Source organism: Spermophilus citellus (genome assembly GCF_964194105.1).
Source record: "Spermophilus citellus genome assembly, chromosome: 18".
Classification (NCBI taxonomy): Eukaryota; Metazoa; Chordata; class Mammalia; order Rodentia; family Sciuridae; genus Spermophilus; species Spermophilus citellus.
Genome location: NC_138200.1, coordinates 8,322,838 through 8,349,395, shown reverse-complemented (window position 1 = coordinate 8,349,395; position 26,558 = coordinate 8,322,838). Strand labels below are relative to the sequence as shown.

General features: G+C 50.6%; 2 protein-coding genes across 2 annotated transcripts in view; one reads left to right on the top strand and one right to left on the bottom strand.

Moving 5' to 3' along the window:
• The window catches only part of LOC308638143 (sulfotransferase 2A1-like), a gene marked incomplete at both ends in the record, with an annotated part of 117,422 nt that overhangs the window by 46,673 nt on the left and 44,191 nt on the right, over positions 1-26,558 (bottom strand). The window lies entirely within an intron of this gene.
• Positions 6,406-12,733, top strand: LOC308638146 (calcium-binding protein 5; the record flags this gene model as incomplete). Its single annotated transcript, XM_081275256.1, has 6 exons — positions 6,406-6,468; positions 7,779-7,809; positions 8,268-8,411; positions 10,391-10,500; positions 11,948-12,095; positions 12,630-12,733. The coding sequence occupies 6 exons, from the start codon at positions 6,406-6,408 to the stop codon at positions 12,653-12,655; spliced, it is 522 nt and encodes a 173-aa protein (XP_081131382.1). The 3' UTR covers positions 12,656-12,733.

The following is a 26,558-nucleotide window of genomic DNA, read 5'->3' as shown; positions in this document are numbered from 1 at the left end:
TACAAGAGGCTCTATTGGTCACTTTCTAGTGACCTGGATACTTCCCTGAACCTCAAAGTAGCAGAATGTGTCTTCAGGCATAGGCGTACCTTCCTGCAGCCCCAGGGGTTGAATTACTCTCACCTGTCCTAGTAACCCTGCCCCTCCTGACCTTTTTTGGATGGAACTTTCTAAGAACGAGAGTCTCCCCAATAAAAGCTCACTTCCATACGTGCTGCTTTCTCTCGACAGCCTCTCGTGACTTTCCTCGCTCTCCCATTTGGGGAGCTTGAGGGCAAGAGTAGAAGAGCCATCCTGAAGCTTGATTTAAAGGTAAAGTGTGTGCCTGTGTTTTATTTGGTGTCCCTGGAAATTCACACGAGCGACCTGAAGTTCAGCTGTCTGTGCTGATCAGGGGGCAGCAGGTGGCGCCCAGAACGAGGGACCACTCAGAAGTGAATTTCCAGGTTGATTGAGAGAGTGTGCTATGGAAATTTATTGGACCATGAATTTTTTGAAGGGTCACAGAGGAAGCAGACAGTTTTAGAGCCAAAGACGTTAAAGAATTATCATGGGCAGTTCCATGTCTTCAGATAAAGAGATGTATATAACAATTTTGGAAACCACTATCAACCTGATAGGAAAGCAAGTGAAAAGGAGCCAGCTAGCCCAGTTCCTGAAAAGGTTAGCGAGGTGTGCCCATGGTTTTGTCTGTAAGATTTACTGGATTTACATCCTTGGGAGAGACGAGGTAGGAAACTACATAAAGGCTGCCTTTCTGCCAAGCTGTCTAGAAGTACAATAGAGAGTGTTCAGAAGTTCTGGACTGCGATGGCAATGTGTCTTTTTGATGACCTAGATCAGGACCAATGGTCCCCAGGACCTATTAAAAGGACTTCAGAGGACAATTAGGAGCAGGGAGCAAGAGAAACGGCCCAAGGCTACTTCTTCAAAATGGTTTTCTTTCCCTACCGGAATTGAGGGTGGAATCAAATTTCACTCAGTTTCTGCAGCCCCAGAGTCCCAGACAAGCTTCCTGGGGCAAGACCTAAAATCAAAAGCTCAGTCTCTGCTTTGCCAGACCCACTCAGTAGCTCAGAGGAGCAACGAGGAGCATGTTCCAGAGAGGAGACGAGTCCCAACTGGATTTCTGTGAGGCAAATTCAAAATGGAGAGGAACAAAATGGACAAGAAACAGACAAAAAGAGAGTCACAATCTGAGGGGACTCAGTCCGAAGGTGAGGAAGAAATAGAGGAGGGTTTTGCTAGATTACATTTAGCTGGGCTGGCACCCACCATCTGAATTCCACTGCTCTCCTCCAGGAGAACGGTTCAGTCATTACTCTGAACTGGCGGTCGCCATTACAAAGTGGCCTTAGAAGAGCTCAGGAAGTGGGGGAAGACATTACAGGTTTTCAGCTTCTTCCAGTTTTTGTTACTAGGACAGGTGAGAGTAATTCAACCCCTGCAGCCCCAGGGGGCTGCAGAACCAACATGTCCTCATGCATGCGGCAGTTCCTTTTAAGACTCTGAAAGAGCTAAAAACTGCTTTCGGTACCTGGAGCCTACCCCGCCATTTGTTCAAAGCTTGCTCGATTCGCTTTCAGGAGCCTCTCCCCCCAAACGACCGGGTCTCCTTGGTGAAGGTTTGTCTCTGGGGGTCACTGTCTCCTCTGGTGGTCCCACTGGACCGATTTCTGTACTAACAGGCTGAGAGAAACAGAAGACAAAATCTTGAAGCTCCCTTAGAAATATTAAAGGGAACTGGAGAATTTGCAGACTTAGAGAGACAATCAGACTATGATTTAGCAGTTTAAGATTAGATTACTGCATGGGCCAAAAAAGCTCGGCTGCAAATTTCTTCCCAAGATCCAACTAGTCTAGCTTTCAATAAGATAAGCAGGGCCCAGAAGAACTATTCTCCAATTTCAAAGTGTGCCTCTCCCAGGCAGCTAACAGATCAACTGGGATTCAAACGCTTCCGAACTCCTAGTTAAACAGCTAGCATTTGAGAACACCAGTGAAGTTTGCCAGGACACCCTCCGATCTCATCGGAAAAAAAGGAGCATCTCAGAATTGATTCACCTTCAGGCAGACGTTGGCCCCACAATTACAAGGTTTTATGATTGCCATGGCTTTAAAGCATGTTCTTCAGCCCCAGTCCCAGAGACGCCATTCTCGAGTGGTGTTTTAATTGTGGAAGGACCAGACAAATGGCCTTATGTTTTAGACACGATACTGGTAAGCCTATGGGGACGAGATGTCCTAAACAGCTTAGGATTATTATTAGTAACTCCAAATTCTATCAGGTCATTTGAGGAACTTAAATCAAGGATCTACTCCTAGGGAAATTGAGAAAAATTTACAGGATGAGTACCTACTTATGACCCAGGCTCCTCAACAGAGATTAATTAATGCACTCAGCCAAAATTTTTGGTAGGGGCACTGACCTTTTCCCCAACCCAAAAGACAGCAGAAAAGATCACTTGGCTCACAGAAGAGCCAATCTGGGTTAGTCAGTGGCCCCTAACAGGGGAAAAACTTAAAATAACCCACATGTTAGTTGACCAGCTTCAAGCTGGTCATTTAGAGACTATGCTCAGCCCTTGGAACACACCCATCTTTATAATTAAGAAAAAATCTGGTAATTAGAGATTATCACAAGACCTTAGAGCTGTTAACCGTGTTATAGAACCTGTGGGAGCATTACAATCTGGGCTTCCTTCTCCCACAGCTATCCCTTTAAATTATAATTTGATAGTAGTAGATCTAAAAGATTGTTTTTTCTCTACACCTTTGCACCCAGATGACTGGAAAAGGTTTGCCTCTAGTGTCCCAACAATTAATTTTAAAGAACCAGTTAAAAGATATTGCTGGCAAGTGCTGCCACAGGGAATGCGTAACAGTCCTACTCTGTGTCAGAATTTGTGGCACAGGCTATGATGCCTGTGAGGGAAAAATTCCCTGATGCATATATTATTCATTTTATGGATGACATACTTTTAGCTCATGCTAATTCTGATGTACTCTTAAATTTTTTTGCTCAATTAGAAACTTCGCTTACAGCAATAAGTGCATTGGTTTGTGCATTGCACCTCACAAGGTGCAAAAGACATCTCCTTTTCAATATCTAGGTCATGTGATTGAAGAACACACAATCCATCTTCAAAGCTTACAAATAAGAGTCAAGGAGCTGCACACCTTTAGTGACTTTCAAAAAGTTATTAGGAGACATCAATTGGCTGAGGCCATCTTTAAAGCTAACTACTTCAGTTTTGAGTCCTTTGTTCCAGATATTACAGGGAGACCCTACTCCAACTTCTCGTCAGCTCACAACAGAAGCAAGAACAGCTTTGAGGAAAGTTGAAATTGCTATTAAAAATGCTCAACTTACTACAATTAACCCACAAGAGCCTATATATTTATTGATATTTCCAACTGCTCACGCTCCTACAAGGGTGATATGGCAAACATTGGGAGTTATTGAGTGAATTCATTTAGCCCACTCTGCTCAAAAGTCATTAACTCCTTTTCATGATTTTGTTGCTCAATTAGTGATAAAGGGCAGAACAAGAGTTTTACAACTAGTTGTGACAGAACCTAATATTATAATCATTCCATTTTCTGCTCAACAGAATTATTGGCTCTTTCAAACTTCTAATTTATGACAAGCAGCTTTTGCTGATTTTCCTGATCAGATAGAAAGTCATTATCCTCTTGATAAAATTATTTAATTTGCATTAATAACACCATTCATATTCTCCCAAGGATTGTACGTGCACAACCAATAGATGGCGCACTAACGGTATTCACTGATGACTCAAGCTCAGGTAAAGCAGGTTTTTATAGTTAATGCTCATACAGGGGTAATACAAACCTCATATGCTTCTGCCCAATGCAGAACTTCAAGTTCTCATTTGTGCTTTATGCTATTTTACAAATGAGCCTATTGATATTTATTCTGACAGCTTATATGCAGTTGGAGTTACAAAAAAATATTGAAACTTCAGTTATTGGATATACATCATCACAAGAGTTATTCACTTTGCTTCATACCCTATAAAGGACGGTGCAAATGAGAAAGCACCCATGTTTTATAGGCCACATACGGGCCCACACTCATCTTCCAGGGCCCCTGACATCAGGTAATGATAAGATTGATAAATGATGAGAGCAGGTCACAACTGGTCTCTCTGCTTTTGGCCTTTCTCATGGGATTGGCACTGGGGCGGTTCATTTGGCACCTTGACTGCATATCAGAGTGGATGGCATCATGGTAACAGATGCTGCTTTTCAACAAATGTCTTTGTATGACTGTGCACAAGCTTTGCATTCTTTACATCATCAAAATGCTTCTAGCTTACATAAAAAATTTAATGTTACTAGAGAGCAAGCTCATCAAATTGTCACTGCCCCCCGTGTGTTAGACACACTCCATCTTTACCATCTGGGGTAAATCCCTATGGATTAAAACCAAACCAATTATGGCAAATGGATGTAACTCACATTCCTCAATTCGGTAAGCAATGTTATGTACATGTAATTGTAGATACTTATTCTAGGTTTATCTTTGCTCAAAAGAAGATGCTCAGCATGTTATTTCTCATTGTCTAGCTGCCTTTGCAGCATTAGGATGTCCTTTACAGATTAATACTGATAATGCACTGGCTTATGTTAGTTCTTCTTTTCACCAATTTTTGCCAAGAGTTTCGTATTGACCATAAAACAGGAATTCCTTATAACCCCCAAGGTCAAGCCATTGTGGAACGAGCTTATTTATCTATTAAGCTATAATTACAAAAATTAAAAGGGGGAGATAGAACTAGGATTCCCCCAAATAACCTCAATCATGCTCTGTTTATTTTAAATTTTTTAAATTGTGACTCGGAAGGTCACACTGCAGCCGAGCGACACATGTCTTCCACAGCAACAGGCCCTTTAGGCCGAGTTTGGTGGAAGGACTTACAGACTGGTCCATGGAGAGGACCAGATCCAGTGATTATGTGGGGCAGAGGTCATGCTTGGATTTTTCCAAAAGGTGCTTTTTGTCCTATTTGGGTACCTGAACGTGCCCTCAGGCATGGAGGACACAGAACTAAGATTCAAACGACTGAAGATCGACCCAGAGTTCAAAACCCAATTGAGTCAAATGTATGAAAGATGATATATCATGAGCTCTGTAATGTTTCGAACAATCAATAAAAAAAAGAAATTTCAAAAAAAAAAAAAAAAGAAGAAAAGAAAAGTCAACCAGAGAAACCGAATGAAGGAGATAGCTAATTTCTTGGAAGGACCTGAAGACTGACATGAATGATTCCACAGCAGGGGAGGGCTAAATCCCCAAAGGGGACTGGGACACTCACTGCAGCAAGAGCCCTATTGAGCTGCCAGGTACAGGGGAATCAGGGAGAACTTACTAGACATTTTCCAGATCCACCTCTAGTACACTCCACCTATCTGGAAGGTGTGTCCTGACTGCCCTTCTCTCCCAAACCATCCTGGACAGAATCCATAAGTGGCAATGCTGGCTCTAAAGGAGACCATCTGGACTGTAACTAAGTCTGACCACTTGTTTTTGGAGCACTTTGGTTTAAGCTAACAGAATTTCTGACCTGGGTGATGAAAGTAAGTCACAACTGGTCTCTCTGCTTTTGGCCATTCTCATGGGTTTGGCACTGGGGTAGCTCTTTTGGCACCATGACTGCATCTCCTAGGGGATGGCATCATGGTCACATCGGAACCCTCACAGGCTCTGTCCCTGCCCACCTTAAATGGACACTTGCCTCCGTGCCCCACTTCCCAGGGGACTCTGCCCCCACAGCAGATGTCCCCTACCCTCCCTGTGTGGACCCCTCACCACCCCTGGCCCTGAGCCCACCATGACTTCTCACATCCTGGCCCCCTCCCTGCTGCCACTGAATTACTCAGGAAGAGCAGGAGGGACCAGAGGGACAGGGCAGAGCCCAGACTGCCCTCTCCACCACTGCTCCCCCTGTCACCAGGCCGTCCCTGCACATGGGTCTGACGTGGTCAGGAGAGCTCTGGGGCCAGACCCTGTCCTCTGCATGTGCCACGGCCCAAAGGCCAGGCATAGAGAGTGGGCACAGGCGATGCAGGTGGATACAGTGAATGGACAGGCGCCTGCCCTAATCCCTACTTTCAAATGCTCTCCAGTGCCATCCTGGGCTGTGTCACAGCCTGAGGTGGCCCTGCCCCTGACTCCCTGCAGCCAGATGGGGAGGCAGGCTCAGCCCTGATCCCTCCCAGCCTGAGCGAGGTCCCCAGCCTTCACAGCTCTGAGACTCAGGCTCGCAGGAGAGGCCCAGAGAGGCAGCACAGCTGGCACAGGACTGAGCAGGAGGCTGGGCTGCCAGAGACAGGCAGCAGGGCCACCCAGAGGGACAAACCTGAGAGCACGCCTGCCCCATGCAGTTCCCCGCGGGCCCCGCCTGCATCTTCCTGAGGAAGGGCATCGCTGAGAAGCAGCGGGTGAGGCAGGGCGACTGGCAGGGCGGGCAGGGAGGTGTGGGCCAGGGGGAGAAGGGGCAGGTGAGGGGCAGGAACCAGGAAGCTCAGAACACAGGAGGGGGCTCTGGGTTCCCGGGGGCCACGGGATGAAGGGGGACAGTAAACTCGGGAGGGGGGCCTTGTGAGGAGAATAAACGGGGCTGGGATGGTGTCCCTTTCTCTGCTCTGGATACAAGAGGCCGGTGATGGTGACAATGGCAATTCTGGACACTTACCAAGTCCCTGCTGTGTGCCCAGCTCTGTGCAAAGGTCTGCACATTCCTGATGTCATTTAACTCCCAGAACAACTCCGAGGTCCCCGAGACTCTCACTCCCGTGTTACAGGTGAAGAAACCGAGGCGCTGAGACACGAGTCCTTCGCCATAAGCTCCCAGGGAGGAAGTGGCAGGGCAGGCGGGTCCATTCCTGTGCTTGTGACTGTCAGGAAGGGAAGGGAGGACAGGGCGGACAGAGATGAGACTGCACAGAGGACAGCAAGAGAGACACTGGGAGACGGCCAGGGAGCTAGAGGGTGGAGGCCAGGCTGGTGGAGCCTCTAGGCTCTCTGCAGGTGTCCAGGCCACGTCCAGCAGCGGGTCGGGCAGTGAAGGGCAGACGCTTGCAGAGGTGCAGGCACGGGTCCTGCGGGCACTCAGTGGCCCTCCTGAAGGCCACTGAGGTCTGGTCCCACCCCAAGGGACTCTCCCTCTTGGGAGGAAGGGGAGGCAGGTGGGGACAGTAGTGGGGTGCCCTGGAAAGACTTCTGACCTGGAGTCGGGAGCCCTGGACTCGAGCCCTGGTGCTGGAGTCTAGTGCCACACGACCTCAAGGGTCACTTCCCCTCCCCTGGTCGGGGACCTGCTGCTTCAGAGCTGTGTGACCTTCAACAGCTTCCTCGACCTCCCTGTTCTTGAGCGTCTTCATGGGTAAGATGGGAGTGGTACCTGGTCTGCCTCCCAGAGTCCTGAGGTTTAAGTGCAAGGAGCCGCCCCAGAGCCAGCCCCTGACACCTGGGCTGGGACAGCAAATCACACCCTGTCCATCTGGGGAGGCTCGGGCTCCACGTGCCATGGAATGTGTGTCTGGGAAAGAGCAGATCCAGGTTCAAGTCCAGGAAAGAGGAGTGAGAGGGGATGGGAAGGAAGCAGAGCAGAAGCTGAGGAATGGGAGTTGCGGAGGGAGGAGCAGCCGAGGGAGGAGGAGAGGTGAGGGGAACAGGGGCGTGGAGGCCGGGCCTGCTTGAGGAGCCAGGACCCTGACTCTCTCCACCTTCCCTCCCTGCATTCCCTCAGGAGAGACCCCTGGGGCAGGACGAGATCCAAGGTAACATCTGCCCCCAAATGCCCTCCACACCCCCAGGGACCTGCTCTCAGCTGTGTCTGTGTCACCTCCTCCCATGCGAACCTCACACCCCTTCCTGTCCCCTCCACTGCACACTGAGACCTCCTCAGGGCAGCTAAGTGCCGGGGAGTCCTTAGCGACGTGCCCGGCCCACGTCTCAGAAACCCGGGATGAGAGGAGACGGGAGCCTTAAAATGAGGCCAAAGCTGGGGGTCCTTCTCCTGGGGTTCTGAGGGCTCTCCACCCACCCTGAGGATTGGGGGCTCAGTGAGCAGCTCGCAGCCGTTCCCACTCACTGCTGTTCCGCAGTGCTGGGTTTTATGGGGTATTCCCCTTGGAGTCTCTGTCAGGGCCTCAGCAACAGTTTCAAGGAATGCCACTCTTCCCCCTCCCCCGGGCTGTTTCAAGTTCCTCCAAAGTTCTTCTCTCTTCACTTTCAGAGCTCCGGGAAGCATTCCTTGAGTTTGACAAGGACAGAGATGGGTTTATCTCCCATAAGGATTTGGGGAATCTCATGAGGACAATGGGTTACATGCCCACGGAGATGGAATTGACCGAACTGGGCCAGCAAGTCCGCATGAACTGTGAGACCTGGGGGAGGAAGGCAGGGCTGGGCTGGGCTCTGCTGAGGGAGAGACTGGGGAGCAGGGGGAGGGGGAGTCTGTGGGGATACAGGGGGCTACGAGGATTGGGGTGTAGAAAAGAGCAGTCCAGACCGCTCCAGGGAGGTGGCTTTTGAAGTAGTTGGAGGGGCCTTGGAGAGACAGGTCTGGGTGCAAGTCCCAGTTCTATTATTTGTCAATGAAAGTCACTCTGAAAAGTGAAGTTATCTTGGGTCTCAGGTCCCTGGTCTCTGAGTGAAGGCAGACACTCCTTACCTCATGGTGCCATGGGAAGGAGGGGAGGAGGGTACTCAGGCAGGCCAAGTTGCAGTCCCCACCACTTCTGATTAAGTGTGGTTTATCACTGTCACCACTAAAGGTCTATCCGGGGAGTGTGAGGTTGGAGCCGTGCTGGATGTCAGCAGTGAGCTTGGATTTGGACCTAATGGTGGTGAACTCGGGGGCCTTCAACCACTGAGCACATCCCCAGCCCTATTTTGTATTTTATGGAGAGACAGGGTCTCACTGAGTTGTTTAGTGCCTTGCTTTTGCTGAGGCTGGCTTTGAGCTCACCCATCCTCCTGCCTCAGCTTCCCGAGTTGAAAAGGATCGATTTTTAAATGGAGACCAGAGGTGACTTTGAGACTGAAACTGAAGTAAAATTGCTACTGGTTTGCTTCTGGGCATGTAACTGAGTTAAGGTGGAATTCAAGGTGATAATGTTGCGCTCAGCCCTCTGTGTACCTGCAGATTCAAGCAAGTGCAGATGGAAAACATTTGGGAAATAATTGTGTATGTACTAAACATGTTCAGGCTATTTTTTCTTGTCATTGTGCCCTGAACAACACAGTATAACACTCAGAGAGCATTTCCACTGTGTCTGGGCCTCTGAGACATGCCCCGCCCACGTCTCAGAAACCTGGGAGTGAGACAGGAGCCAAAGCTGTTGGTCCTTCTCCTGGGGTTCTGAGGACTCTCCACCAACCCTGAGGATTGGGGGCTCTCAGTGAGCAGCTCGGAGCTTAGAGATGAGGTACAGCATATGAGAGGTTTGCGTAGGTTACATGCAAATCCCATGACATTTTGGAGATGGGACTTGACCGTCTGCAGATTTTGGTATCCATGGGGGTCCTGGACCCACCCCCCAGTGGATGCCAAGGCAGGACTGTATTCGTACCTGGAAGAGCCTCAGGTGCGCATGTCACTCACACTCCCTCTTTACAGATCCACAGAGGAGGGAACAGGGGTCCTGACCATGCTCAAGGTTGTGCAGTCAGTCAGTCACGTCCCCATACGTGCCTTGTCCACCAGGTTCAGGTTAGAGGGACACAGGGCTTGAGCTGAGTGAGTGAAAGATAAGGGGGGTTCACCCAGCCACAAAGAAGAATGAGACTCGTGTATCTGCTGGTAAATGGATGAACTGGGGAACACCGCGCTCAGTGACATAAGCCAGACCCAGAAGGCCAGGGGAGAACGTGTTCTCTCACAGGGGAATGTGTGGGGAGGGGATCCCATGAAACAGAGGGGACATCAGTGGGGTAGGGGGTTGAGGGAGGGAAGAGGAACAGGAACAGGGAAGAACCCAGGAATGAAATGACCAGATGATGCGTGTGTGCACATCCCACTCGGAACTCCACCTTTATGTGCACCCATAGAGCACCCACCTAAAAGTCAATAAGCAGAAGGATCCAGGAGAGGAAGGGACCCGGAGGAGGGAGGAGGGCAGGTAGAGAGGAAGCACTGGGGACCGAAAAGGAGCAAACTACAGTCCAGGCATGAGCATGTTGAACCTAACCCACTAGTGTGTGTGGCTGCCATGCACTAATAAAAGTGCAGAACAGAAACCCGTGGACAGCGGGGACCTGGGAGCCGCTCTCTTTCTGGAACTGACTGGAAGGGAGAAGCGAGGGATTGGAAGGTCAGGGCATGGAGCCCCACTAACCCCTCCCTTTCTGCCTCAGTGGGGGGCCGTGTGGACTTTGACGACTTCGTGGAGCTGATGACCCCCAAGTTGATTGCAGAAACGGCTGGGATGATTGGTGTCCAGGAGATGCGAGACGCCTTCAAGGAGGTCAGTGAAGGGGTCCATGGTGCCGGGGGTGGTCTAGGGACTGTTCACATCAGCACCATGGACAGAGCCCACCAGAGGGCCACCCCCTGCCCTCCTTGTTTTGGCCCAGCCCTAGTGGGAATGGATAGGGCCAGGGACTCCCGCTTGCTAGGCCTCCACCATGAGCTGCCCCCCAGCCCCTCACTTTTTCTTTAATGTAGCTACTAGGAAACTTAGAATCCCTGAGAGGCTCCCGATGCACTTCCCCCTGGACAGAACTGCTCCAGGAAAGTCCCATCCCAGGAGAGGACACTGCACACACCAGGAGGCAGGACGCTGTGTCTGAGGAAGGGTGACAAAGGGTGACAGCGAGAGCTGGAAAGAGCATAGATGGGTGTGGTGGAGACTCAGAGTTGTGGAGGGCAGGGCCCGTCACCTGTCGTGGACTGGACAGGAAGCCACCAGGGGAGTGACAGGACCTGACTTGTCCCCTATGTGACTGTGAACACGGAGCCTGACCTGCAGAGGGGAGACCCTGGCAGAAGCAGGAGGGCAGCCAGGGACCCCTGCAGGCTGCCTGGGGAGTGCAGGCCAGAGGGGCCGTGGCTGGAGCCAGGTCAGCAGAGCTCAGGACCATCCTGGCCCCTCTGTGTGCGCTGAGGAGAGGGCATAGTGGGCTTTCTGGGAGGTGGTTAAGGAGCAGGGAGAAGTTCTGGAGGTCACTGATTCATTGGGAAACAGGTGTCAAGGGCCTGGCCTGTGAGAATGCTTGTCCTTGTGTGCCTGTACGATTTCACCAGCGTGACGTCCTCTGGGTTCATCCACGATACGGCATTTCAAGATTTCCTTCTTAAGGCAGAACCACATTCCACCGTAGTCTGCAGCACACAGGAGAGGTGCACAGGAGTCCATGAACAGAAGGCCTCCAAAAAAAACTCATAGGCACAGACTGTAGCAAGCTGGCTGCCAGGACCTGGGCAGAGGGGCAGGCGGGCTGTCCTTTCATGGGTCTCAAAGTTTCAGTTATGGAGATGACTGAGTTCCACTCACCTACAGACTAACGATCTGTATTGGGCATCAAAAACTTAAAAGAGCAGATCTCATGTTCCACATCCAACAAACTGAAACCTCAGGGGACAGGGAATGCCTTGGAGGCAAGGTGACACATACTGTGCTGATTGGTGTGGCTTCATGAGGGCACGCCTCTGTGCAAGTCATCAGAGGGCACGGGTTAAGCCTGCTTAGCTATCTGCACATCCATCATATCCCAATAATGCTGTCTAAACAGAGGGAGAGGTGTGTGCAAACCTGGGAGGAACCCTTGACCTTGAGGGGTGCTGATATTCTCCAGTAAGATGTGCCTGAAGCCCTTGGCCTGGCTCTAGTGATCCATGGACACTGTCACCCTGTCACCGTTGCTCTCAAGGTCGGTGCTGCTCATCCAGCCCCCCCTGCTTCTGTTCATCAGTTCGACACCAATGGAGACGGGGAGATCACACTGGCAGAGCTGCAGCAGGCCATGCAGAGGCTTCTGGGAGAGAGGCTCACCCCCCGGGAGATCTCTGAGGTTGTCCACGAGGCCGATGTCAATGGAGATGGCACCGTTGACTTTGAAGGTGACGTACAGGGGTGGGCTCGGCAGGGATCCGTTTCCAACTCCCTGTGTGGCCTTCCGGGACAGGTGGAGGGTGAGGGTGGGAAGCAGATCTACAGGCCAACCCCAGGCCAGAGGACAGGGGGACCTCAAAGCAGGGCGGGGCCAGCAAGTTCTGGTGTAGAGTCACAGCAAGGTCACGTGCCAAGGGTGTCCTGTCCAGGGTTCACCAGTCACTGTCCAGCTGACTCAGGCTCAGGGGCTACCTTCACAACCCAGCCTCCTGACCTGTGAAGAGGAATCCCCCTGAGACGGTGGAGAGGGTGACATCAGACCCTAACAATGGCCATTCATGGAACACTGTGTCCCACCAGCCCTGTGGCATTTAACCTTCTTAAAAGCACAGAGGAAAGAGTGAGCCTATGACTCCCGTCTGACAGATGAAAACACGGAGGGTAGAGGGTTAGGTCATTTCTCTAAGGTCAACGTAGGAAGGACTCAAAACACTACCGTGGTTTTTTCCAACGAGGCACCTCACCGGGGCTTTTCTTTGCAGAGTTTGTGAGGATGATGTCTCGCTGAGGATGTCCTGGGGGCCCAGATGCTCCCCACCTGGTCAACATGGATCCCTTGCTGGCTGAGGACCCAATCCCCATGACCCCTGGAAGGACGGAGTGGGGGGAAGGAGGGTAGCCAATGGCCTTGCAGCTGCATGGATTGCCAGATGGGGATGGAGTGGGGTGCCTATGGAATGAGATTCAGGAGGTGTGGAAATGGGAGTGGCACTAAGATCCAGTTGCCACCCCAGAAATTCCAGAGGTTAATGAAATCTTTTTCTTACACATAGCCCTAAACCCCTGTGACCTGCCAAAATCTCTTCCCCAGCTAATAGTCTTCTCTCCTGATAGATTGTCACAAAGTCCCACCCCCTCCACCCTCCCCTCCCCTCCCTCCCGCCCTTCTGATTTCAATCTCAGACACCCCGGTTCTGTGAGAGGGAGACGCGCCAACCCCATCACGGGGCTAGAAACTGCTCCTAGATGAGGCTGGGCGTGGGCGCCACCCGTGAGGAGCCATTGGGGGTGAATTCCTGATTTCCTGGAAGCCCAGCCTCTGTTTTCCCCTCTGATCGCCCACGTCCCTCTCCTGGTGTAAGATACTCAGGGGAACTGAATTAAATCACAAATCAGGATTATCGGGTTTAGGCAAGCTGATCCCTGGGGAATTAATCCCCCACCAAATATCGAGAGAGAGAGAGGGGGGGGGGATCCCCCAAATCCCCAGCTCAGCAGGTGACTGCAAAGCCATCCCGGGAAGGCCCCTGCCTCCACGCGGGTTGGCCCAGGCCACTTCTGGAGAATCTCCCTGGTGGGTGGGAGTTGTGCTCCGTCCTGCAAACCCAGCATCCATCTGTCTGTGACACTGAGAATGTGGTTCCTTCACCTCGCCCGGGGACAGCATGCCTCAGCAGCACAGAGGTCCTCAAAATAAAATGTCACCTCCAGGGTTTTCTCTTTGTGGTCTGTTGAGCAGATGCATGGAATGGGCTGTTCACAGGCCTCCACTCGCCCCATGAAGGAGAAAGCAGAGCCGGGTGCTGCTCCCTGCCCCTTACCTGTGCCCTGCCCACCCTCCTGGGCCACGTGACTGTGAAGCCTTCACCTCTCACCGTCCTTCCCCTGCCCACCCTCCTCCTTTCCTTCCCCCTGCCCTTCACTTGGACAGCAGTGTCGTCAGTGCTTGCTGTGTGCAGGCTGCCCGTCCAGGCAGGTGGCTAGAGCCATCGATGAACCAGACACATCGCCACCCCCTGGAGCTCGCCTCATGATGGGAGGAAACAGCCATGCAGAGGGGAGGGCCACCATTTTCTTTGGGGACCTTGGGGCATTCGCTGAGCATAAGGGACATGTCTGAGGGAAGAGTGTTGAAGACACAGCGTGTGGCACAGGCAAAGGCCCCAGGTGGGAACACACTGGAGTGTTGAGGAGCAGCAAGGAGACGAGGGTGACCGCAGAGGTGGGCAGGAAGGGGTCAGAGTGTCAGGGATAAGTCATGCAAGGGTGCCCCTGGAGACCGCTGTAAGGATCTGGAGTGACAGGACCCTGCTCACCTCCTTCCTCAGCTCCTCCATCTTCCATTGATACATCCACTCACCTCTCGCCTGTTCTAGACAGGTTTGCTAAGTCCCTCTGTGGCCCACATTGTCCCTGGTGATAGGATCGGAACAATGACAGGGCTTTGACCCCAGGGGCTTATACCCTAGAGGTGTGCAGTGCAACAGGGGCTTCTGCCATGATGGACATGCTCCAGACCTGCCTCGTCTGTCATGGTGGCCACTAGCCATGTGTGGACACTGAGGATTAAGTGTGGGGCATGAGGCTGAAGAACTGAGTTTCACTTCAGATTTATTTTATTAAGTAAATGCAATTTCATTAATAGATAATTGACCTTATTACTTAATTTTAATCTAAGTAGCCCCCCCCCCCCCCCCCCCCCCCCGTGGCTAGTGGCCAGTCACTGGAAGCTCAGATTCCCGCACTTCGCCTGCATTAGTCTTAGGTCCTGGAAAGACCCGAGGACAAGAGCTTTGCTTTCTTGGGGAGTGACATTCCAGTTTGTGGGGAAAGGAAAAAAATCAAGTCACTTAAGAGAAGCTCGTGCCTGGATGAACCCTTCCAGGAAGATGGGGGGTCAGATATAAGGAGCGTTTGGGGAAGGGAAAGAGGGGCTCAGCACGGCCAGAAGGGCACGTCTTGGAGACGAGGGGTTCCTAGGTGGTTTCTGGGGCTCTCTCCCTGACTGGGGGTGGGTCAGCCGAAGCTCCCTTAGGGATCTCCTGGGGGTCAGTACTGGGAAGGGAAGGGCAGGCGCTCGGGGTGGACAGGGGAGCAGCTGAGCTACCGCGCAGGTCCTCAGCTCGGGGGAGCCATGGGAGCTCTGGACACAGCTCTGCCACGTCTTCACACCTGGCCGCAGCCACGCTATGGACTGCCCAGCGAAAGGCATGTCCCTGGATGCGGGGGGTCACTTAGAAGCTGAGGACACCTGATTTGGACTGACATCCAGACTGCACTCCCCAGGGCTGGGCAGAGGTCCTCTCTTAAGAGGGACATGGCCCGCCCACCTCCTTCCCCATCACAGAGAGGTTGAAACCAGGACAGGACGCAGCAGGGAGGAGGCTGCAGACAACCAGGGCAGAGCAGTCCAGCACATGCAAAGGTCCAGAGGCCAGGTGAGCTTGGTGTGTCCAGGAACAGAGGCCGGAAGGAGGGAGGGAAGGACTTAAGGGAGGGTAGAGTGGAACCAGGAACAGGAGAAGAGCGCTTACTAAGGTATTCCTGTGTGCGTCGGTGAAGACTTGCCCTCTGCTTGCTCTTGAGAGAAACAGATCTACCCTTCAGTCTGCAGGCTTCTTGTCTGTCTGTGCAAAACCACTGTTATCTGAAATCAAATCCGTAGAAAAGGGACTGAACAGCAAAAATCTATCCCTGAAGCCCGGGTACATGCGGGGTAGTGGCAGCAGTTGCTCAGGGTACTCTATTTAGAAGGCGGGGAAGAAAGAAGGAGAGGGAGGAAAAAGAGAAGAACAAAAATATCCATTTGCATCTGGGCCTAGAGAGATTAATCCGGATTCTGCAATCTATTTTTTTATTTACATTTTAGTTGTAGTTAGACATAATACGTTTATTTTATTTATTTATATGTGGTGCTAAGGAGCCAACCCAGGGCCTCACACATGCTAGGCAAGCGCTGTACCACTGATCCACAGCCCCAGCCCTGCAATCAATTATTGATGTCTGCCATGGGCATGGGGAAGGAATAGTAGAGGCATCTGCAATGAAATTCCTTCCCTTTGAGACTGAGTCATAGTCTGGTAGGGAGGGGGAGCATGAGAGGAATAGAGGAACAGGCAGAGGGGTGGGAGGGGAAACAAGGGGGTAGGGGGTTAGAAATGATGGTGGAATGTGGTGAACATCATTATCCAAAGCACATGTATGAAAACACAAATTGCTGTGAATATACTTTATATTCAAGCAGAGATATGAAAAAATGTGCTCTATCTGTGTGATATGAATTGTAACCATTCTGCTGTCATATATATATATATCAATAAGAAAAAAATTCCTTCCCTTGGTTTACTAGTTTATTTATTAATAATTTAATAAGTGCCTGCAAATGCTCTGCCTAAATCTGTGATTTCTCAGAAAGGGGGAGAAGGCCACAGATACTTTTAAGGGTCCCTGGACAGAGGATCTGATTCCCCACCAGTGAGATTCACCAGCCATCAACTTTTCCTTCCATCAAATCTCTCATTGAGAAATCAGGAAACAGAGTCCCCAGGGAGATGCAGGTCCCCTCCTGGGTGGGCTAGGCCACATTTTTCCTCTGTTCTTCATGAAGAGAGTGTGATTTAGCAGGATGATGAAGAGGCTGATGCTAAGGGTGATTATCTAGGTTGGAAAGATGCAGTGGGGAATGAAGCAGGTTCCAGCTTCAGTGTGGAGTCTGCCTCTGAAGATGCTTTTCTTCTCCTTAAAAATGGAATCAAAGCTTTCCTTAAATTTATTTATTTGTTTGTTTGTTTACTTATTTATTTATGTAGTGATGCTGGGGATTTAACCCAGGGCCTTGTGCATGCAAGACAAGCACTCTACCAACTGAGCTATATGGAGTTGTGGCTCAGTGGTAGAGTACTACCCTGGCATGCCCAAGGCACTGGGTTTGACTCTCAGCACTACATAAAAATAAAGATACTGTGTCCACTAAAACTAAAACATAAATATTACCAAAAAATGGAATCAAAGGACTGAGTTCAAGGGATCAGTATGCATTTCAGAAGTAGATCATGAATAAAAAATGACTTTGCACTTATTTTGGGGGGGTGGGGGCGGGGAGACCAGGCATGGAATCCAGGGTGGTTAACCACTGAGCCATATCCCCAACACTTTTTAATATTTTGAGACAGGGTCTCACTGAATTGTTTAGGGCCCTGCTGAGTTGCTGAGGCTGGCTTTGAACTCAAGATCCTCCAGCCTCAGCCTCCTGAGCTGCTGGGATTGCATTGATTTTAAAACTTAGGAAGAAAGAAGCATCTTTCAGGCATGAATTACAGTGCTGTTTGTTGTGAGTTCAATATGAACGATACATATACTAAATAAGGTGTATTCCATCAGCCATACACAGAAACCAAGGTGATGCACTAACTGGTTTAAAAAGTATTGTAACCAGAGGCCTTCAGGAGTCTGACCCTCTGGTGTTTGCTGGGAGCTGTGATTCGGTATTTGCTAATTCAGTGTTCGTGGTGACTATACAACATGACCACAGTGAATAAGGAGATTCAGCTCTGCGAACCACTCTCACTTCTAGGTGACTCACCACCAGAGGGCCACCATCCACTCACCATGCAAGGCCCTGGACGGGGCTAGGAGACTTGGAGATATAAAGGGAGAGATGAACAACATGCTACCCAGAGGAACCAGAGGACCATGACCAAAACAGAGTGGTGTAGAGGCGTCATCAGGTTTCTTATTCTTGGTTTTTTTCCTGATCACCTCATTAAATTCAAGTTGGCTCTTTCATAATCAAAAATAATAATTCAAAACTTGAAATAAGGCCAAAATATTGCCACATGACCTTTGAATGGCAGCCTGGGACATTGTCCAACAAGCCCCTGGGGGTCATCTGATATTGTAGCTCATAGTGGGCAAGCTTTTTCTAGAAGTTCTGAGATTCCTGCAGCATGCCGTCTCTGTCACGAACTGGAAAGCAGCCTCAGCCCATCAGGGAGTGGGTGGGTTGTGTTCCAGGAAAACTTTGCACATGGACCCTGGAAACGGAATTCCAGATCATCCCACCTGTTACAAATATTTGCCTTTTGATTTTTCTTCCCAACCTTACAAAAATGTTAAACACTTCTCTCCGCCTGGGGGCTGCACAAATAGGCCTTAGTCCAGCTTGCTCACAGATAGGATGGGGGTAGTGGACGCTGCCCTGGGAATACAACTGTAAGTGACTCTGTGCTGCTGATTGGAAGCCCAGGCCCAGCGACAAGTGGGTGTGACTGGTAGAAGATTCCCAGGTCGTGAATGACTTCCACTTGGTGTATGAGGTGCTCTCGAGAGCTTGACTGCCCTTTAGATGTTCATGGGTTTGTGTCGAACTGAGCAGCTGCGCAGCCAGCCCTCTTCCCCCCGCCCCCCGCCATGTTTGATGGGAGAGAGGCCTTTAACACTCCCAGATCTCAGAGCCTGCTGCAGTCGCACTGCTGTCCATGTGTTCACCACTAGGAGAGCAGGACTCCATCCTTCTCACTCACCAGTCACCTTTCCCCAAGCCCAGCTCAGAGCCTGGTGTGCACTGGGCTTTCCCAGGGGTCTGCTGAGGAGGTGAATGCAGGACCCACCCCGGCCACCCTGGCCCTTCCCCAGGTGACCGCTGTCCACACAGAGGCCCCACCTCCCGTCCTTGTCCAGGTCCCCCGTGGTCGGGCACCAAAGCTCCTGTTCTCACCCTCCAGGCATCGAGACCAAGTTATTTCTGCAGACGGAGGGAAGGGGCAGGGCTTGCTGAAGGAACTGCCCCCAGACCCTGAAAACCGTCACAGAAAGGCGACTGGTCAAGAAGAGGGGGTGAACGGGCTTCTGCTGATCACAGCTGTCCATCTCATGGAAAGTAATATGGCGCCCAAGGGACAAGGACCTTCCTGGGACGTCATTACCAGCCTGTGGGTAAGCCAGGGCTACAGCCATCCACACCTGCAAACCCACTGTCCACGGTCACAGGACTTGACTGCTCCCCGTGGTCTGCAGCCACACGATGCTATTAACCTAGGAAATTCTTGCTGGGGAACTAAAAGATGCAAATAGCTTGATTGTTCATTCCAAGAACATCCTGAAGAACTACCAAACATTGGACGAGGCTTATTTCACCTAGCTTAGCCTACTGTCCTCTGGGTGCACCCACGTGGTCACAACAACAGGACTGAGCGAGGGTGAGGAGTCAGATTCAGCTTTAGGAAGAGTTATGGTGGGATTTAAGGATAAGGCTGGAGGAGAGTCCTGGACACAGTGATGTGTAGCCAGGTCCGGGGAAAACAAAGGTTTTATATGGGATTAGCATGAGCCCTGAGGGAAGAACCTGGTTAAGATTTTCATGCAAAAATGAGTGTGCCCATGGGCAGGTGCCTCGCATACATTTAATGACAAAGCATGGACTTTGGAACCATTTGGACTTGATTCAAGTTCTAACTGCAGCATGGCCTGTGAGTAGGACCCTGGGGACATCTTAATTTTATGCGGACCACTGATTCAGCAGCTGGGGTGGGAGATAGTGTCTTCCAGAGCTGTCATGAAAGATTCAGTAAATGTTGTAGACAAAGCCCAGACCAGAGACTGATACAGAGGGCACCGAAGGAACCTTGCCCGTTACCAAGTTAGCCTCAGGTGTGAAACCAAGATTCAGTGCTGAGCTGCACTGAAATACAGGCAGGATCCATCAGCAGGTGAATCTGGTTATTGCCAATGCTAGAAACAGAAGAACTCGAAAACCCACATCAGGGCCATCGTTTCAGTCAGGATACCTTCAGGCTGGCACTGAGGGCTTGGGGAACTTGGCCCTGGCACATCGCAGTCTCTGGTGGTTGTCATAATGTCCTCTATTGAAGGACCCTGGATTCCTAGAAGCACTTCCCTTGGTTGCCAGCATCCCCCCTCGAGGACCGCGGCTGTCCCCCCTTCCCCTCTGCATGGCCCAGCCCGCCCGGTTCCCATGGCTCGCCATTCATCTGCAGTATTTCCACTGCTGCATCCCATCAAAGTTGGAGGTGACAGAGCTCCACATCCCTCCTCCAAAGCTTCCATCTGTGCGGCAGTTATCGCAGGGATTCCATGAGAGACGAGGGGAAGGCGGGTAGTCTGCACAGAGAAGAGCCCACCCAGACCCACGGCATAGCATGAGACCAAGAATCCTGATGGTTTACGACCAACAGATGAAGTCAAGATCCTGATCTACCCTAACTGTTGAGGTTATGAAAAATGAAACGTCAGGGAAGTAAAATACAATTCTCATCTGAAGGCTGGGGCCTTCTTGCCGTTTGCATGAACAATCCGAATTCCCACACAGATGTGTACAGTCCCGGGTGCTGTGTGGCAGTGAGGGCCATGGTTTGGGGGCCGTGGAGGGCTGCCTCTGGTGAAGTTTTCTGTGAACAGGGAACATGGAGAAGCCAGCTGGGCAAACAGCTGGGCGAAGCCAGCCCTGGAGAGGGAATAAGAGTGCAAGGAGTCAGAGGCAGGAAGGAGTGTGGGATCCTCAGGGGACAGGAGGGTGGCTCCCAGAGCTAGAACTCAGCAGGTAAAGACAGGAGCTGTCCACCCAGAAGGTCAGCCAGGCGCATGCGCAAGGAGGGCTCTGCAGACCCGGGGGAGGGTTCTCTCTGAGTGTGGTGGCGACCCACGGAGGGGCCTGAGCTGTGTGGTCACCCACCTGCATGTTCTACAATGGGCTCTGGGTGACTGTGGAGGATGGACTGAAGGGGCGGAGAAGGGAAAGGGGGGGAGACCAGTGAGCAAATCCTATGGCAAAGAGCTAAGGTGTTTGGAAAGGGCACGGAGAGGCCAGGGTTTGGCTCTTTTGAAGGCAGAGCTAATAGGTTAGGGCATAGATGAGAGGGAAACAAGAATCAGGAAGGACTCCTTTTTTCTGGTTTATGCAATGGTTTCATCTTTACTGAGGACGCTTACGAGTTGGGAAAGAAATCGCCTGTGCACACCCCTGTATTTCTAGTTAAGCAAATGTCCTGAATTAACTTTCCTGGAGATTGTCCTGGAGACCTTTTTCTGATTTCCTCATTACAGCATGAAGTAAGTCTGAGAAGCAAGCAGGGCTGAGTTAGGACCTCCTGCTGCGTTTGCAAGGCCCAGATGTTAAAGCTGTTCAAAGGAAATGTCACCCCACCTCTGCAGGGAGGTGACAGACCCTGAGTCTGCACTTCCTCCCTCCCTCTGTATGACCCTCCCTCCCTTCCTTCCTTCTTCATGTTATCAGGACATTCTGAAAGCACCATTCTGTTTCAACTCTTTAAATGAATATTTTTATAATTAAAAGGGGCTCTTCAAAAATCTGTTTTGTGGTCTGGGGCTGTAGCTCAGTGGCAGAGCGCTTGCCTAGCATGTGTGAGGCACTGGGTTCTGTCCTTAGCACTGCATAAAAAACTAAACAAATAGAGGCATGCTGTCCATCTACATTTATTTTAAAAAAAAATTAAAAAATCTGTTTTGTACTGGGAAGTATTTCAGAATGAGAAAGAGCATGTTAAATAAAAAACAAATGGGGGCTGGGGATGTGGCTCAAGCGGTAGCACGCTCGCCTGGCATGCGTGCGACCCGGGTTTGATCCTCAGCACCACATACCAACGGAGATGTTGTGTCCGCCGAGAACTAAAAAATAAATACTAAAAATTCTCTCTCTCTCTCTCTCTCTCCCCTCTCTCACTCTCTCTTTAAAAAAAAAAAAACAAAAAACAAAAAAAAACAAATGGGCGAGGGTGGGGTGGCGGGTTAGAAAGCCACCAGTGTGTGTTCAGACATCCAGTACTTGGTTCAGAGACCAGAGCCACAGGGAAGAGATGCAAGAGGCAGCCTGCCCCTGAACAGGAGCCCTGAGACACGTGGCTGAAAGCTACTCAAACATGGGTCACTCAGTTCCTTAATTTGCTCCAATCCAAGGTGGGGTGGAGGTGAGTACCTCTAGGCCTGACTGTGCTGGTGTACACATGGTTGAAAGTTGTATTGCCCTTTGTAAAAACTCCTTTTGGGGACCTCTTTTACAGAATTGGAAAAGAGAAAATGTGTATTTCTAATTCCTAGCTGTGGATCCTGACTTACCTTGTTTTAGCCAGAGAGGTGGCTCTGACAGCAGGGCCATGTTCCCAAGGCTAGTGGGTGCGTTCCCAGCGTGTGAGGCACTTCCCGTGATGGTGCTTAGCTCTTGTGATTAAAGAGATGTGGCCTGGAAGGACAGTTCTCTGGCTCCTTTGCACTGTCTCGTGGGTTAGCTTTGACAACACTGTGACAACATGTGTTTGTTACCTTATTATGAATTACTTTCCTTTTATTTGTGTCTTATAGGTAAGGAATCAAGTTGACTTATTTTGAAACTATGGGTATAGCTTGGCGAGGTGATTTGTAAATTTCATTTCAGGATCATGAAAGCAATGCAATAATATATCCATTATAAAAGGGGGCCATTTGATCTAAAAGACTCAAGAATGGTGAATACTGGGAAAGGTAAACCCTAAATATCCAAAAGCTGTGTTTTCTCTCACATGTGGAACTATTTCAGTGTCCAACTCTAGGCTATTAGTTAACACAAACTAAATGTCTTTTGCCTCTGTGTACAAAAAAAAAAAAAAAAATCAAAAATCATGATGTAATGTCGAACATGCCTTATTAACTTACATGACTGAGAAAGAGGCAGTGAACACAGAGCCCTTGGTCCTCTGGCCTTAACCATCTTGCACTCTCACCCAGAGAGCCCGTGGCTCACACCTGAGGCTCACAGGTGCCCACTGACCACACGGAGGGGAGCCTGCCTGTTCCAGGGGGCGTCAATTACATGTAAGACACGTGACCGGTTCACACCCCGCCTCCTCCTCCCTTGGCTCCTCCCCCTCCGCCAAGGCTCCTCCCCCAGGTCTCCCTTGTACCTTCCTGACAGCCCTTTCCCCCTCTAACTTCCACGTGTGAGGGGAAACACAGCCCCTGGGTTTTCTGAGTCTGGCTTCTTTCCCTGAACGGAGGCCAAGGACGACCAGTTCCGACACTATCAATATTAACATCACAACCTACTTCAGCATGAGCATCCCTCCTCCCAAATCCAAAACTTGAAAATCTGAAATGTTCTGAGGTCCACAAAAGGTTTCTAGATCCAACAAAGCACCAGCAGTAGGAAGTCCACCCCTGACCTCATGTCCTGGGGTCACAGGCAAAACACGGGCACTCCAAAAACATTGTACAAAATTACCTTTAACGGATGCAAACAAGGTGTACAGAAAACACAAATGAGTTTCATGCTTGGACTTGGGTCCCCTTCCTAAGATACCTCATTATGTGTATGCAAATAAGTCTTAAAGCAAAGCACACCCAACCCAAAGTATCTCTGACCAAGCATTTTGGATGAAGGACACTCACCTGGTATTAGCACCTCATGTCTGGCCCCCGGGGGATTTTCCATGCACAGATCATATTATCATTTGTCTGCAAAAACACAAGTCGTGTCATACCCATGCACGAATTTCTGTCGCCCACCCTGTTCTGAAGGCCAGTCACAGAGGGACATCACTCTGAGAAATCAACGTCCCAACCTCCCCAGGCTGTCGGATCCCACCTCTCACCTTCTGGGCTGCAGTACTTCCATCTGCCCTCAAAATCCGCTCCTGAGCACGATGCGGGAGGCGGGATACATCTTGGTTTGGTTCTTGCTTTGATCTGATCGCGGCAGATTCAGAGGCTGACACTGTAACCCCCTTGGGGATGGCAGCAGGGGGTGGCTGCTTTGGGAGGTGACCAGATGGTGAGGGGACAGGGACTACAGCCCTTACAAAAGAGGACCCCAGAGAGCTGCCAGCTCACCCCTTGCACCACAGCAGACCACAGGGAGGAGGGTCCTCCTCAGACCCTGAACCTGCCAAGACTAGGCCTTGGACATCTCAGACTCCTGAACTTTGAGGAAGACATTTCTATTCTTCATAAGCCACCCGGCCTGTGGCGTGGTTTTATAGCTGCCCACACAGACTGAGCGTTGGCCTGGGGGGCTAAAGGCCACAGTTGTTTCCATTTGGATGGAGACAGGGGAGCCTTTCACACACAAGGAGGGGACCCGGAGGGGAGGTGTCGTCCCTCCAGGCCACTGCCTCCCTGACCATGGAATGGGCACCACCAATATACAGGCTGTGTTTCTGTGGGCCACAAGGTCAACTTAGGTCACACAGGAACACACATTAGGAATTTTGAAACAGAGAGAAAAATCCTTTTCCAATGGTTTTTACAATCTTTGTGATTACACAAAAGAGAAGGCTTCAATTTAATGCTGGTATTTCTCTATCACATCTCTAATACTTAATAATCTCCCTGTTTAGTCAAAAAAGAGGGCAGGACCCAGGGTCAAAGCCCTAGTAGTATCTTGTGGAATTTGATAATGGAATTTTTTTTTCTACTTTTTTTTTCTAATTTTTTTTACTTTTATTGGTATTTCCTACGTAAGGCAGATAGTACTGCTTTTTTATATTGCAAAACTGATGTTAACTATTCTTCTAAAGCAAATTTACTAACATGAAGTAAAGGGGGTAAATTTAAAGAAAAATGTTGAGTAATAGCATTGGTGACATGGTACACTCGGGTGAATAAAGCTTGGGACATAACCCTTGAGCTCCTCATCCTTCTGTGTGGAAGCAAGAGCGCTTTCTTTTCATTGGTGGATCCGCAGATTCTAGAATGGGGGCCTGCTCATAGTAGAAGCTCCAGAAACACCTGACAGGAGTAAAAATAATAAAATAACTTGATAAATGACCCATGAAGCCAAGATAAATGGGTTTCTTTAATGACAGCCTCAGGGATCAGCAACTATATGAATGAGCAACATGAGGAATGAAGTTCTCCCATTCCCACTACTCAGTCACACCTGAGATCAGTGACCCAGAAACACGTGTCAAGAAATGCTGTTCCACAGCTGGGAGCTCAGCCCTACCTCCCAGAGGCTTGGGAGACTGAGGCAGGAGGATGCCAAGCTTGAGGCCAACCTCAGTAACTTAGTGAGTCCCTAAGCAACTTAGTGAGACTCTGTGTCAAAATAAATAATGAAAAGGGCTGGGGATGGGGCTCAGTGGTAAGCACCCTGGATTCAAACCCTGGTACCAAAAAAAAAAAAAAAAAAAAAAAAAAGAAAAGAAAAAGAAAAAAGAAATTCTCTTCTGGCCCCAAGTCCTCATTCCAAGGAGACCCACCCCCATAAGATGAAGCCAAGACCTTTCCTGGAGAGGAGCAAGGTCCCAGCCGCCAGGACCTCAGCTTCCCTTCTCCCTCACCCCTTTATTCTCCTCCTTTCTCTCTCCCTCAAAGACACCCAGGGCACTTCATGAGTAGGATCCCCAATAAGAGATCTGTGCCCGTGGAAATGGTGTTGCCACTCTTGGCTCAAAACAAGTCCCAAGCAACACAAACCCTGTGTGTGTGTGTGTGTGTGTGTGTGTGTGTGTGTGTACCTGTGTGTGTGTGTATCTGTGTGTGTACCTGTGTGTGTGTGTATCTGTGTGTGTACCTGTGTGTGTGTCTGTGTGTGGTGCTGGGGACTGAACCCAGGGCCTTAGTGTGTGCCAGGCTAGCACCCTACCCACTGAGCTACGGCCCAGGCCTCCTCTGTGCTGTTCTTCTGCCCTTGAATATGAAGCCTGGTTCTCAGGAGAGAAGGAGGCATCACGAACCCCCCCACCCCGGGGGGTGTCAGAAATGCCTGAAGATGCCTTTGGTGGCACTGGTGTGGACAAGGCTGGAGGCCCCATCTCTGGAGTCTACCAGGCAGAGGACAGAGGTGTTGCTCAAGGTGACAGGGAGCTCTGAGGTCCTGGGGGTGTGGGGACACACAGAGCAGAAGGGCCTGCTCTCTGCTCCCAGCAAAATGAGGTTTCCCGCTGATGGTTCACGTGGAGGGTTAGAAGGGCTGACAGGAATCTCTGTCTGTTAAGCCACCAACGTGGTGCGTGGTTGTTAGGCAGTTGGCCCTCTGCCACACAGAGGACAGGACAGTCTCTGCCTCCAGGCCCCCAATCCAGGGCCCATCCCCTGTTCTGGGTCAGATTCTTCCCCTGCAGAAGCTGATGCTGGCCATGCTGGGGATGAGCCTGGGGCTGGCAGAGGGTCAGGGGTGGACTTCCACCCTGCAGCCCCCGCAGGTGGATGGGGGATGGGCGGGTGACTTGAGGCGTTTCCTGCCTCCAAAAACGCTGGGTCTCATCTTAGTGAAGTGTGAGCCAGTTCAAGTCTGGACAGTGCTTAGAGAGTACCTGGTGCGTGCTGTCGATTAGTAAGTGGTAGCTGTCACCCCCAGGACCCTGTCATCGTCATGGTCAGGACCATCCTTGTCATCACGGGGCCTTTTCCACAATCCTGTGCTCCCCTGGGTACATGGACACTGTGGCGAGGGGCAGGGCTGAGGCCCCTGGGTGGGGGATTAAGGTTATCCCTGGGAGCTGTGAGTAAGACTCACCATAAGGAATACTATTAGCCCTCTGCAGAGAAACCCCACAGATGGCCTGGCCTTCTTAGCTGGGTTTCAATCCTCCATAATCCAGCCTCTGGACCAGCCTGTTCTCACTCCCTGATTAACATCTCTGTGTCCTCACCCCAGGCACTGTCTCCTCTAGGGCTTCAGCTCCTGCCCACCCAGAGTGCCCTCCCCCACCCTGAGGGTCCTCCCCCACCCTGAGGGTCCT